This window comes from Capricornis sumatraensis, chromosome 9 (assembly GCF_032405125.1).
Source record: "Capricornis sumatraensis isolate serow.1 chromosome 9, serow.2, whole genome shotgun sequence".
Lineage (NCBI taxonomy): Eukaryota > Metazoa > Chordata > Mammalia > Artiodactyla > Bovidae > Capricornis > Capricornis sumatraensis.
Window position 1 is genome coordinate 40,114,258 of NC_091077.1, and position 13,092 is coordinate 40,127,349.

At 41.0% G+C, this 13,092-nt stretch overlaps 1 protein-coding gene across 1 annotated transcript; it reads left to right on the forward strand.

Annotated features, from left to right (window-relative positions):
- Nucleotides 1-7,488: 7,488 nt before the first annotated feature.
- Nucleotides 7,489-8,433, forward strand: LOC138085250 (olfactory receptor 2V2-like). The gene has a single exon (XM_068979490.1). It carries the CDS (start codon nucleotides 7,489-7,491, stop codon nucleotides 8,431-8,433), a length of 945 nt encoding a protein of 314 aa, XP_068835591.1.
- Nucleotides 8,434-13,092: the final 4,659 nt, after the last annotated feature.

A 13,092-nucleotide genomic window follows, 5' to 3' on the forward strand; every position in this document is an offset into this window, starting at 1 on the left:
TATTGACCATCTGGTGATGTCCATGTGTAGAGTCATCTCTTGCGTTGTTTGAAATGGGTGTTTGCTATGACCAGTGGGTTCTCTTGGAAAACCTTTGATAGCCTTTGTCCTGCTTCATTTTGTGCTCCAAGGCCAAACTTACCCGTTATTCAGGGTACCTTTTAACTTCCTACTTTGCATCCCTATGATGAAAAGGGCACCTTTTTGTGTGTGTTAGTTCTAGGTGTTGTCAATCTTCATAGAATTGGTCAACTTCAGCTTGTTTGGCATTAGTGGTTGATGCATAGACTTGGATTACTGTAATGTTGAATGGTTTGCCTTGGAAACGAACTGAAGTTATTCTGTCACTTTTGAGATTGCACCTAAGTACTGCATTTTGGACTCTTGTTGACTATGAGAGCTACTGCATTTCTTCTAAGGGATTTTTGCCCACAGTAGTTGATGCAACGGTCATCTGAATTAAATCGACCCATGCTTGTACATTTTAGTTCACTGATTCCTATGATGTCAACGTCACTCTTGCCATCGCCTGCTTGACCACTTTCAATTTACCTTAATTCATGGACCTAATATTCCAGATTCCTATGCAATATTGTTCTTTACAGAATCAGGCTTTACTTTTACCACCATACACAGCCACAGCTGAATATCACTCCCACTTTAGCCTAGCCACTTCATTCTTTCTGGACCTATTAGTAACTGCCCTCAGTTCTTCCCTAGTAGCATACTGGACACTTTCTGACCTGGGGAGCTTATCTTCTGATGTCATATATTTTTGCCTTTTTATACTGTCCATGGGGTTCTCCAGACACAAATACTGGACTCAGTTGCCATTTCCTTCTGCAGTGGACCATGTTTTGTCAGAACTCTTCACTATGACCCGTCTGTCTTGGGTGGCCCTGCATGGCATGGCTCATAACTTCACTGAGTTATGCAAGCCCATTTGTGATGACTAGGCTGTGATCTATGAAGGGGCTTGCCGCGTCCAGCACAGTGGGTGAGGAAGACCTGAAACCCAGGTGAGCACATAATGAAAAGACAGAGACATAATTTGGCAAGAGGGAGTCAGAGGGCCCTCCTGCTCTCCATGGCAGGAAGACCAGACGGCTCCTTTCAGCTCACACTTTTATTGATAGAAATCACGTGAGATCATTAGGAAAAAGCTATACTGGGGAGTTTGATCAGCACACCATAAAGCGGGAGTAAAGTTAAGGCTCTGCTGTTAATCAGGTAAGTCTTGCTTTGTTTCTATGGGAAGAGACGTAGGGGCAGGCAGTGAAGTGGAGAGAGCACATCCTAACCCAAATATGCCCTTTTATGCTTACTAGGACAGTCAGGAGGGTGCAGTTTGCTGCACCCTCGAGTCATGGGGTAGGTTCTGGTCTCTGCTCCATCAGGCTGCAACAGGGGCTTTTACCTTTTATTTATCTGTAATACTTTTGATATATTCATCAAATCTGAATGAGAGCCTGTCCAAGTAGTGTATTCTTGGTGAAGGTTTTAACCTTTCACCACTTTAAATATAGCATGCTGCTCCCTTCTGGCCTGTAAAGTTTCTGCTGAAAGTCAGCAGATAGCCTAATGGGAGTTCCTTTATATGTAACATGTTGCTTTTTCCTTGCTGCTTTTAATATTCTCTCTTTATCCTTAATTTTTGCCATTTTAATTACAATGTGTCATGGAGTGGTCCTCTTTGGATTGATTGTATTAGGAATCCTTTGTGCTTCCTGGACTTGGATGTCTGTTTCCTTTCTAAGATTAGGGAAGTTTTCAGCTGTTATATCTTCAAATATGTCCTCTACACTTTTTTCTCTTCCTCTGGGGTTAGTACTGGCTCATTTGAGGGAGAACTAGATTCTGAGGTGGTTGTGGGGCAGGGATCTAGTGGATCCTGCATTTAATGTTGGCTTGTTTTGGTGTAGGGTCAGTTTCTGACATGGTTGGCTGTGAGTTCTTTTTTTCTCTTTCTATGTTTATGATTAGTTATTATAATTTTTAATCAATTTATTTATTTTAATTGGATGTTAATTACTTTACAATATTGTAGTGGTTTTTGCCATACATTAACATGAGTCAGCCATGGGTGTACATGAGTCCCCCATCCTGAACCCCCCTCCCACCTCCCTCCCCATCCCATCCCTCAGGGTTGTCCCAGTGCACTGGCTTTGAATGCCCTGTTTCATGCATCAAACTTGGACTGGTGATCTGTTTCACATATGGTGATATACATAGTTCAATGCTATTCTCACAAATCATCCCACCCTCACCTTCTCCCATAGAGTCCAAAAGTTTGTTCTTCATATCTGTGTCTCTTTTGCTATCTTGCATATAGGGTCTTCATTACCATATTTCCAAATTCTATATATGTGCATTAATATACTGTATTGGTGTTTTTCTTTCTGACTTACTTCACTCTGTATAATAGGCTCCAGTTTCATCTGCCACATTAGAACTGATTCAAATGCATTCTTTTTAATAGCTGAATAATAATCCATTGTGTATATGTAACACAGCTTTCTCATCCATTTATCTGCTGATGGACATCTAGGCTGCTTCCATGTCTTAGCTATTGTAAACAGTAGTGTGATGAACATTGGGGTACATGTATTTCATTCAATTCTGGTTTCCTCAGTGTGTGTGCCCAACAGTGGGATTGCTGGGTTGTATGGCAGTTCTATTTCTAGTTTTTTAAGGAATCTCCACACTGTTCTCCACAGTAGCTGTACTAGTTTGTATTCCCACCAACAGTGTAAGAGGGTTCCCTTTTCTCTGCACCTTCTCCAGCATTTACTGTATGTAGACTTTTTGATAGCTGCCATTCTGACCAGCGTGAGATAGTACCTCATTGTGGTTTTGATTTACATTTCTCTGATAATGAATGACGTTGAGCATCTTTTAATGTGTTTGTTAGCCACCTGTATGTCTTATTTGGAGAAATGTCTGTTTAGTTCTTTGGCCCATTTTTTGATTGGGTCATTTATTTTTCTGGTATTGAGCTGCATGAGCTGCTTGTTTATTTTTGAGATTAATTATTTGTCAGTTGCTTAGTTTACTATTATTTTCTCCCATTCTGAAGACTGTCTTTTCACCTTGCTTATAGTTTCCATCGTTATGCAAAAGCTTTTAATTTTAACTAGATCCCATTTGTTTATTTTTGCTTCTATTTCCATTACTCTGGCAGGTGGGTTATAAAGGATCCTGCTGTGGTTTATGTCAGAGAATGTTTTGCCTATGTTTTCTTCTAGGAGTTTTATAGTTTCTGGTCTTACATTTAGATCTTTAACCCATTTTGAGTTTATTTTTGTATATGGTGTTAGAAAGTGTTCTAGTTTCATTCTTTTGCAGATGGTTGACCAGTTTTCCCAGCATCACTTTTTAAGATATTGTCTTTTCTCTATTGTATATTTTTGCCTCCTTTGTCAAAGATAAGGTGTCCATAAGTGTGTGGATTTATCTCTGGGCTTTCTATTTTGTTCCAATGATCTATATTTCTGTTTTTGTGGCAGTATCATACTGTCTTGATGACTGTAGCTTTGTAGTATAGTCTAAAGTCAGGCAGGTTGATTTCTCCAGTTCCATTCTTCTTTCTCAATATTGCTTTGGTTTTTTGAGGTTTTTTTTGTTTCCATACAAATTGTGAAATTATTTGTTCTAGTTCTGTGAAGAATACCATTGGTAGCTTGATAGGGATTGTATTGAATATATAGATTGCTTTGGGTAGTATACTCATTTTCACTATATTGATTCTCCTGATCCATGAACATGGTATATTTCTCCATCTGTTTGTGTCATCTTTGATTTCTTTCATCAGTGTTTTATAGTTTTCTATATATAGGTGTTTTGTTTCTTTAGGTAGATATATTCCTAAGTATTTTATTTTTTTCATTGCATTGGTGAATGGAATTGTTTCCTTAATTCCTCTTTCTGTTTTCTCATTGTTCATGTATAGGAATGCAAGGGATTTCTGTGTATTAATTTTATATCCTGCAACTTTACCATATTCATTGATTAGCTCTAGTAATTTTCTGGTGGTATCTTTAGGGTTTTCTATGTAGAGGATCATGTCATCTGCAAACAGTGAGAGTTTTACTTCTTTTCCAATCTGGATTCCTTTTATTTCTTTTTCTGCTCTGATTGCTGTGACCAAAACTTCCAAAACTATGTTGAACAGCAGTGGTAAAAGTAGGCACCTTTGTCTTGTTCCTGACTTTAAGGGAAATGCTTTCAATTTTTTTACCACTGAGGAAAATGTTTGCTGTGGGTTTATCATATACGGCTTTTATTATGTTGAGGTATGTTCCTTCTATTCCTGTTTTCTGGAGGGTTTTTAATCATAAATGGATGTTGAATTTTGTCAAAGGCTTTCCCTGCATCTATTGAAATAATCATACGGTTTTTAATCTTTCAATTTGCTAATGTGAGGTATCACATTGATTGATTTGCAAATATTGAAGAATCCTTGCATCCCTGGGATAAAGCCCACTTGGTCATGATGTATGATCTTTTAAATATGTTGTTGGATTCTGTTTGCTAGAATTTTGTTGAGGATTTTTGCATCTATGTTCATCAGCGATATTGGCCTGTAGTTTTCTTTTTTTGTGGCATCTTTGGTTTGGGTATTAGGGTGATGGTGGCCTCATAGAATGAATTTGGAAGTTTACCTTCCTCTGCAATTTTCTGGAAGAGTTTGATTAGGATAGGTGTTAGCTCTTCTCTAAATTTTTGGTAGAATTCAACTGTGAAGCCATTTGGTCCTGGGCTTTTGTTTGTTGGAAGATTTCTTATTGCAGTTTTTATTTCTGTGCTTGTGATGAGTCTGTTAGGATTTTCTATTTCTTCCTGGTTGTGAGTTCTAAAGTACCCCAGAACTGGTGCAGATCCAGGTGTCTGGGCTAGATACTAGGGCAGCTGGCTGTCAAGTCCAAAGTATCTCAGAGCTGACATTGGTCTGTTTGTAAGTGTTGCCAAAGTTAGGGGTATCCTGAGGATGGTGTCAAACTGCTGTTGCGTGGGGCTGTGGCTCAGGGGATTCTGGGCCCAGTACTGGCTCACTTGTAGGTGGAACCAGGTCTGAGGATCTCTGGCTAGAGAGCCCAGGTGTTCCAATCCTCTGGCAAGTGGTACCAGATCCCAGGGTAGCTGACTGCAAGGCCCAGGGGATCCCAGGGCTGTGTTAGCAAGCTGGTGAGTGGACTGGGTCCTGTCACAGCCAGCTGTGTGATTGCAATGATCCTGAGGCTGGTGTCTGTCCACTTGGTAGCCATATCTTGATCCCAGATTCTCTGTCTGCAAAGCTCTAAATTTCCACAGTTGGTGTGTTAGCCTGCTGGTGGGTGGGACTGGGGCCCAAAGAATCCTGAGTCTGGTGCTTAACTGCTGATGGATGAGATTGGCCATGTGGTTAAGGCGAGCCCACTGGTGAACTGAACTGAGTCACAGAGTCTCTGGCTGCAGGACCCTAGGGGTTCCTGGGCTAGTGCCAGCACACTCATATATAAGGCCATGAGCTGGGCTGCCTGGTGGACATGGCCATGTCTCCTGGTAGCCATGGAGTCAAGAGGTCTTAAGGGAGCCTGTCAATTGGTGTGTGGGTCCATGTCCCTGCCTGGCTAAGTGTTTCGCCAGCAGTGTTCTAGCACTCGTGTAGACAGGCTGTGAGTAGGGCTGGCTCCTGATGCTAATAAGCTAGAGGAAGGATTCCAAAATGGTACTAGTCAGCATGACCTCCTAAAAGTGTCTTCCACCAGTGCTTATGTCCCCAAGGTGAGATCCAGTTGCCTCCTGCCTCTCCAGTGACTCTCCAACACCAGCAGGTTGATATGACCCAGATTCTGATCAAATTACTGCATCTACCCTGGGTCCCAGAGTGTGTGAGATTTCTGGTGTATCCTTTAAGAGTGAAGTCTCTATTTCCCACAATCCTCTGTGACATCTGAAAGTAAACAATGACGGCCTTCAAAGCCAAATGTTCTGGAGGCTCACCTTCCTGGGGCAGGACCTGCAGGCTGAGGAGCCTAATGTGGGGTTTAAACCTATTACTCCTTGAGGAAAGTCTTCACAGTTTTAATTATCCTCCAGTTTATGGGTCATTCACCCCAGGGGTTATGGTCTTGACTTTATCATGAATCATCCTCTCCTACTTGTCTCCTTATGGTTCCTTCTTTATGTCTTTACTTGTAGAGTATCTTTCCTGCTAGATTCTGGTCTTTCTCATCAACAGTTGCTCTCTTAAAAGTTATTTCTTCAGTTGGTCATGAGTGGAGATGAGCTTAGGGGTCTCCCTACTCTGCCATCTTGTCCTGAACACCCCACTCAGTTGTTTATAATTATTTATTCTTTTATTTGCCTTGGGTTCATATATTGTGAATATCACCAAGGAAGCTTTATCATTTTATTAATAATATGCATTACTTCTTTTCTCAATTAGTTTTTTTGTCCATGTAAAACCAGACCATGTCTGTTCTTTCATACAATAAGATATTTAGACAAAAAAATCTGGACCAAATATCCAGGAAATATCTAGGAAAATGTCGAGGAAAATCTCTTTTCATTGACATGTGCTGTGCTGTATTTAGTCACTCAGTCACTACTCTTTGTGACCCCATGGACTGTAGCCAGCCAGGCTCCTCTCCATGGAATTTTCCCAGCAAGAACACTGGAGTGGGTTGCCATTTCCTTCTTCTTGATTTCAGTACCATTATACTAAAGTAGGATTACCTGCCCTTGATTTCAGTACCATTATACTAAAGTAGGTTTACCTGTCCTTGATTTCAGCACCATTATACTAAAGCCCCAATCCTGGAGCCAGTCAAGCTCTCATTCTTCTTAAGAGATTTGGGGACCAAGTCATGGCTTCTCCTTTGTGGCTTTTCTATCACTCCCAATATAACTGACAATGATGGCATCCAACTGCAATTCTTCCTTCTCATGTGGGGCACTAGAGAGCCCTTCCTTTCTATATATATTTAAAGTACTGCAGAGTGGCTATCATAACAAAACTCTAAGAACAAAGAGAAAGATGTAGACTAAAGATCAACTCATGCTTCATTCCCTTCCTTTTTATAACACATATAAATTGTCTCTTAACAATTAAATGATTAAAGTCCTGTTAGACATAATTTAACAAGTCAACACGCTCTCTGATAAAAGGCTCAGTGTAATATAGTAAAGGCAATACCTTCTCTGTTGAAGGAAATTGACCAAAGAACCTATGAAGGATAAAATAATTCTTTCCATTCTTATTGGCACAGATACATCCCAATACAGCTCTGCAGTCCAATTCTGTAAACTAGAAAGTTTCCTGTTGCTGTGTTGGGGATATGAAGGGTTGCCTGCTTCAATGTCCCAAAGCTTATGTTGTTAAACATTCATGAGTTACAAACAAAACAGCTGCCTGAAGATGTGGAATATAGAAGTCAATAAATAAATTTCAGTCAATCCAATATTTTTTGTCCATGTTCTCAGGTGACCAGGAACATCAGCTGAGCCATGGAGATATGGTTGAATCAATCTTCAGATGACTTTGTCCTCTTAGGCATCTTTTCCCACAGTCCCACTGACTTTGTTCTTTTCTCAGCAGTCATGATGGTCTTCATAGTAGCCCTCTGTGGGAATGTCCTCCTCATCTGCCTCATCTTCATGGATTCTCGACTTCATACACCCATGTACTTCTTCCTCAGTCAGCTCTCCCTCATGGACCTGATGTTGGTGTGCACCAATGTGCCTAAGATGGCGGTCAACTTCCTGTCTGGCAGGAAGTCCATCTCCTTTGTGGGTTGTGGCATACAAATGGGTCTTTTTGTCTCTCTCATGGGATCTGAAGGGCTCTTGCTGGGACTTATGGCTTATGACCGCTATGTGGCCATTAGCCATCCACTTCACTATCTTATCCTCATGAGTCAGAGGGTCTGTCTCCAGATTGTTGGGAGCTCCTGGGCCTTTGGGATAATAGATGGTTTGATCCAGATGGTGATAGTAATGACATTTCCTTTCTGTGGCTTGAGGGAGGTGGACCACTTCTTTTGTGAGATGTTATCCTTAATGAAGCTGGCCTGTGCAGACACATCTATTTTTGAGAATTTTGCTTTTGTTTGCTGCATCATCATGTTGTTTCTTCCCTTCTCCATTATCGTGGCCTCCTACACTCACATCCTGAAAACTGTGCTCCACATGTACTCTACTCAAGCTGGTAAAAAGGCTCTGGCCACATGTTCCTCCCACCTGACAGCTGTATTCCTCTTCTATGGGGCAGCCATGTTCATCTACCTGAGACCTAGGAGCTACCGGGCCCCAAGCCATGACAAGGTAGTATCTATCTTCTACACAGTCCTTACTCCTATGCTCAACCCCCTCATTTATAGCTTGAGAAACCAGGAGGCGATGGCAGCCCTGAAGAAAGGGCTGGACCATTGCAGAATTGGCAACCAAACCTGAACTTCAGGCCAGATATTGTCACTCTGTGATGTTGGATAAATAAACTCTATGTGAGGCTCAGTTATTTTATTAATAAGAGAATCATGAAACCTGAAGCATTGAAGAGGTCTTTTTAAATCCCAAGGAACTATTATCTGACTCTGATTGGAAAAGAAAAAAAAAAAAAAAGCCTTTCCCCTTCCATTGTTTTTTGACTGATCATTTTGTTTAAAATGGAATGCAGGATTTTGTAAACTCAAGAGCAGTGTGGAAATAAGACACTGGGATTTTGGTCTCTTAAATTGAAATTGTTCATACTATCAGAGAATGCCCTGACCCTAACTTCCTCACTGATAATCTCCGCCATAGAGTCAGAGCCTGCTGCTACTGCTGCTACTAAGTTGTTTCAGTCGTGTCCGACTCTGTGCAACCCCATAGATGGCAGCCCACCAGGCTCCCCCATCCCTGGGATTCTCCAGGCAAGAACACTGGAGTGGGTTGCCATTGCCTTCTCCAATGCATAAAAGTGAAAAGTGAAAGTGAAGTCACTCAGTCGTGTCTGACTCTTCGTGACCCCCTGGACTGCAGCCTACCAGGCTCCTCTGTCCATGGGATTTTCAAGGCAAGAGTATTGGAGTGGGTTGCCATTGCCTTCTCCAGAGTCAGAGCCTATTATGTGACAAACACAATGCTTTGTTCCTTATATGTTTATAAAGGTATCACTTATCTTGTATTTATATGTCTAACACAGATATACCCTCACACTACTGTCTTAGATGAAATACTTCTAGATGACAAAAAAAGAAGTTAGTAAAATTCTCTAGAGAATGTGAATGCTTCACCCTAGTACTAGAATCATTATAATGACTTTCTGAAAGAATAAAAATGCAGTCTTTTAGATTCATGATGAAAAAAGTAAGTACTTGCTTATTGGTATATTCACATAAAGATATGCATAAATGTTATATATATATGCAAGCTTCTAATGAAATCAATCATATTTTTTAAATTTGTTTGTAATTGAAGGATGAATGCTTTACAATATTGGTGTGATTTCTGCCACACATCAACATGAACTAGCCATAGGTGTATATATGCCCCCTCCCTCTTGAAGCTCCCTCCCACCCCGCTACCCCTTTTCCTGCCCCTCTAGGTTGTTAGAGCCCCAGTTTGAGTTTCCTGAGTCATATAGCAAATTTCCATTGAATCAGCCATATTTTATCATTTCAGTTTCTATCAATAAAATAGGAAAATTAGCTATATTATTTCTCTTTGGGGGATTAAGATTGAAACATAAATGGGAGAATTTGATCTGTTATTTCAAATTTATTTTCACACACTTTTATTTGAACCATTGGGATTATTTGTATTCATAATAGCTAAGCTCTGGACCAGTTCTTGTACACATTTGCGATAAAACCATCTTTTCTTGGGGAAAAAATACTCTTACTTGCATGCAGACAGAAGAGAGAGGATAGAACTGGGATCTAGAAGTTGGACCAAGCCACAGGAAGGCATTTGCTCTGTTTTCTGTTTTCAGGCTTGCAGAGAATGGAGAGTAATGACACTAATAGTAATTATGATTCTTAGAACCTACCAGGGAGAGCTGACTTGATGACTTAGTTTAATGTCACCATAAACATTTCATGGTGAACATCATTCACCTTTTGCAGGCAAGAAAACTGGAGCTCAGACTAGTTAAGTCCCTTGCCCTCATGCCCCAGTTTTTCCTCTCCACATCTCCCAGGGAGAGTTTGTTTGTTGGAGCAGCTGAGATGAAAAGAGAACTTTGCAAGAGGCTTCCTTCTGTTGGAGTTTAATTTGCAAACTGAGGGAAATGATGTAGCATGTGTGGGGTCTCTGGAAATTTGTCAAAACAGAAGTAACTTTCCTTAGTCACATCAGAGGGGAGAATGATGGATGGCAGTGAGGAGTGGCAGAGAATAAAGTCTCTGAGCCCGGAGGTGGACCTGGCCCAGTGAGGCATTTCTTCCACTTCCTCACTGGCTCCCAGTAATGGGCACCGCCTCCTAGTCCAGCCCACTCCCACAGTGCTCCCCTTATGGATGAGGATGAAAGTCCTCCTTGTGCTATTATTTTTGTTTCTGGAAAGCTTTTTCTTAACCCCTAAATATTCTGCCAGGGTTTTAGGATGAAGCTCTCTCAGGTTTTTCTGGGTTCCTTTTTTTCAGATCCATTTTCTTCCCATTTTAACCAATTAGTACATTTCTTCAAAATATTTCTACAACCCTGTGGATGGGCACCCCAAACACCTCCATCAACTCTTATTTTCAAATGATAAGAGGAGATATTCTAGGGGAATTCTGACTGTGCAAGACTTTCTTTCTCCTGGAAATTTCTCTAGTCTACATTTCCTAGGCCCCTCCCTCCATTTCAGGCCCATTTTCTTCAAGGTGAAGAGGATATACTGGTTTCCCTGCAAACCCAACTGATTGATCAGAGCAGCCCTCCCTGGATTGTGGAGTCAGTTCACCAAGGACACCGGGCTCCAGATTGGAACAATGCCTCCTGACCCTCCAGTACTTCTTGGTGTTATTGACTAGAAAGTTTCTATAAAACATTCCCCCTTTTTTAATATGTTCATTTACTGTCTCTGTCATCGGATACTTTAAAATGTTCTTTATTCATTATCTTAAAAACTGTTAAGTAAAGTGTAAATTGATACAACCACTATGGAAAACTGTATGGAGGTTCCTTAAAAAATAAAAATGAAATTACCATATAACCCAGCAATTCCACTACTGGGCATATGCCCTGAAAAAGCCATAATTCAAAAAGACACATTTACCCCCCACCAATGTTCACTGCAGCATTATTTACAATAGCTAGGACATGGAAGCAACCTAGATGTTCATCAACAGATGGATGGATAAAGAAGTTGTGATACATAAGCACAATAGAATGTTAGCGAGAAAAAGGAGTAAAACTGAGGCAGTTGTAGGGAGACGGATAAACGTAGAGTGTCTCATATAGGGTAAAATAAGTCAGAAAGAGAAAAACAAATATTGTATATTTATCGCAGGACAGGAATAGAGACACAGACATAGCAAACAGATTTGTGGGCACAGTAGGGGAAGGAGAGGGTGAGATGAATTGAAAGAGTAGCATTGACATATATATGCTGCTGCTAAGTCGCTTCAGTCATGTTCGACTCTGTGCAACCCCATAGATGGCAGCCCACCAGGCTCCCTCGTCCCTGGGATTCTCCAGGCAAGAACACTGGAGTGGGTTGTCATTTCCTTCTCCAGTGGACATCTCTATACGACCACGTATAAAATAGCTAGCTAGTGGGAACCTGCTATGTGGGTTGCCATTTCCTTCTCCAGTGGACATCTATATACTACCACGTATAAAATAGATAGCTAGTGGGAAGCTGCTGTATAGCACAGGGAACTCAGCTCAGTGCTCTGTGATGACCTAAAGGGGTAAGATGGGTGGGTGGGAGGGAGCTTCAAGAGGAAAAGGATATATGTATACTATAGCTGATTCACATCATTGTACAGCAAAAACTAACACAACATTGTAAAGCAATTATCTTCCAATAGAAAATAAATAATAAATAAATATATAGACGATAAACTTGATGATTAATAAAAACTGTTAAGGGAAGGATTGAATCATGCATCCCTTTTCTGGATGAGCTTGTCAACGTTTTGGGGTTTTGTACAATCAAAAACACAATTCTTGCTCTTGTCAGTGAGAGCCTCCTGTGCCCCAGTCTGGGTAGGGGTGGTATTGAGACCTGAGGAGTTCAGGGTTCCCTTCACTTCCTTAGGGTCTTGACTCGAAGGTACCACTCTTCCCACCTCAAACCACTGGATGACTGTGTGGAAAATGTGATGGCAAGCGTGCGATCTGTGAGTATCTGTGAGTCCTCTATGCATCCTGCACCCTGATGTGCATATGCAATGTGTGTAACTGTGGCTCTTACCAGGGATGCTGTGTGATTGGTAGAGGCCTTGCGTTTGAAACTGGCGTTCATCACCCAAGAGAAAGATAGAGATGGTTGCCCAAAGATTGTCAGTTTGGGGAGCTCTAAGGTAGATCTCTTCTTTAAATGCAAAAAGTATGGCTTCAAGAAGAGGTGATCGATGGGCTGCCGCTTCCTTTCCTCATCAAACTGGGGCAGCTGCCAAGACAAACGCCTATGACTGAAAGCAGAAAGGAAGTGGAACACAGAGCATCAACTGAATTGCCTATTAGTACACTGGATCCTTTCCACCCTTTCCTCTTCTCTCACTCAGAAGTGGTAAGAATGGAAAAAAGATTCTTCGCAGCACATTCTGGCAGGCAGTACCAGAGAAAAACTGATAGATTAGTTTCATGGCATTTCTTAAATTTAAGAATCAAGGCTGTGTTATGCACATTGAAAAGTTCTTTACACTAAAACCTTCTAAAACAGAAGTATCATTTCAGTCTCCTCTTTGAGGAGTTGACTGTGACACTATCTGCAGTGAGACGCATGTCTTACAGCAGCTCTGATAACAGTTGTTCTTGATGAAACATCTTCAGTGTGGTGGAGAGCTCTCAGAACAATAAATATAGACATCTTGCAATCATGTTACTTTTCTTCTAGAAAATTTAAAACCCTTTCTGCAGCTCTTGTATTATAAAGTAGCACACTGACTTTTTAAAAAATTTTTACTTTCAGTTCAGTTC

Bases quoted from the DNA above. Each gene is read 5' to 3' on its own strand.
- LOC138085250 (XM_068979490.1), top strand. From the start codon at position 7,489: ATGGAGATATGGTTGAATCAATCTTCAGATGACTTTGTCCTCTTAGGC.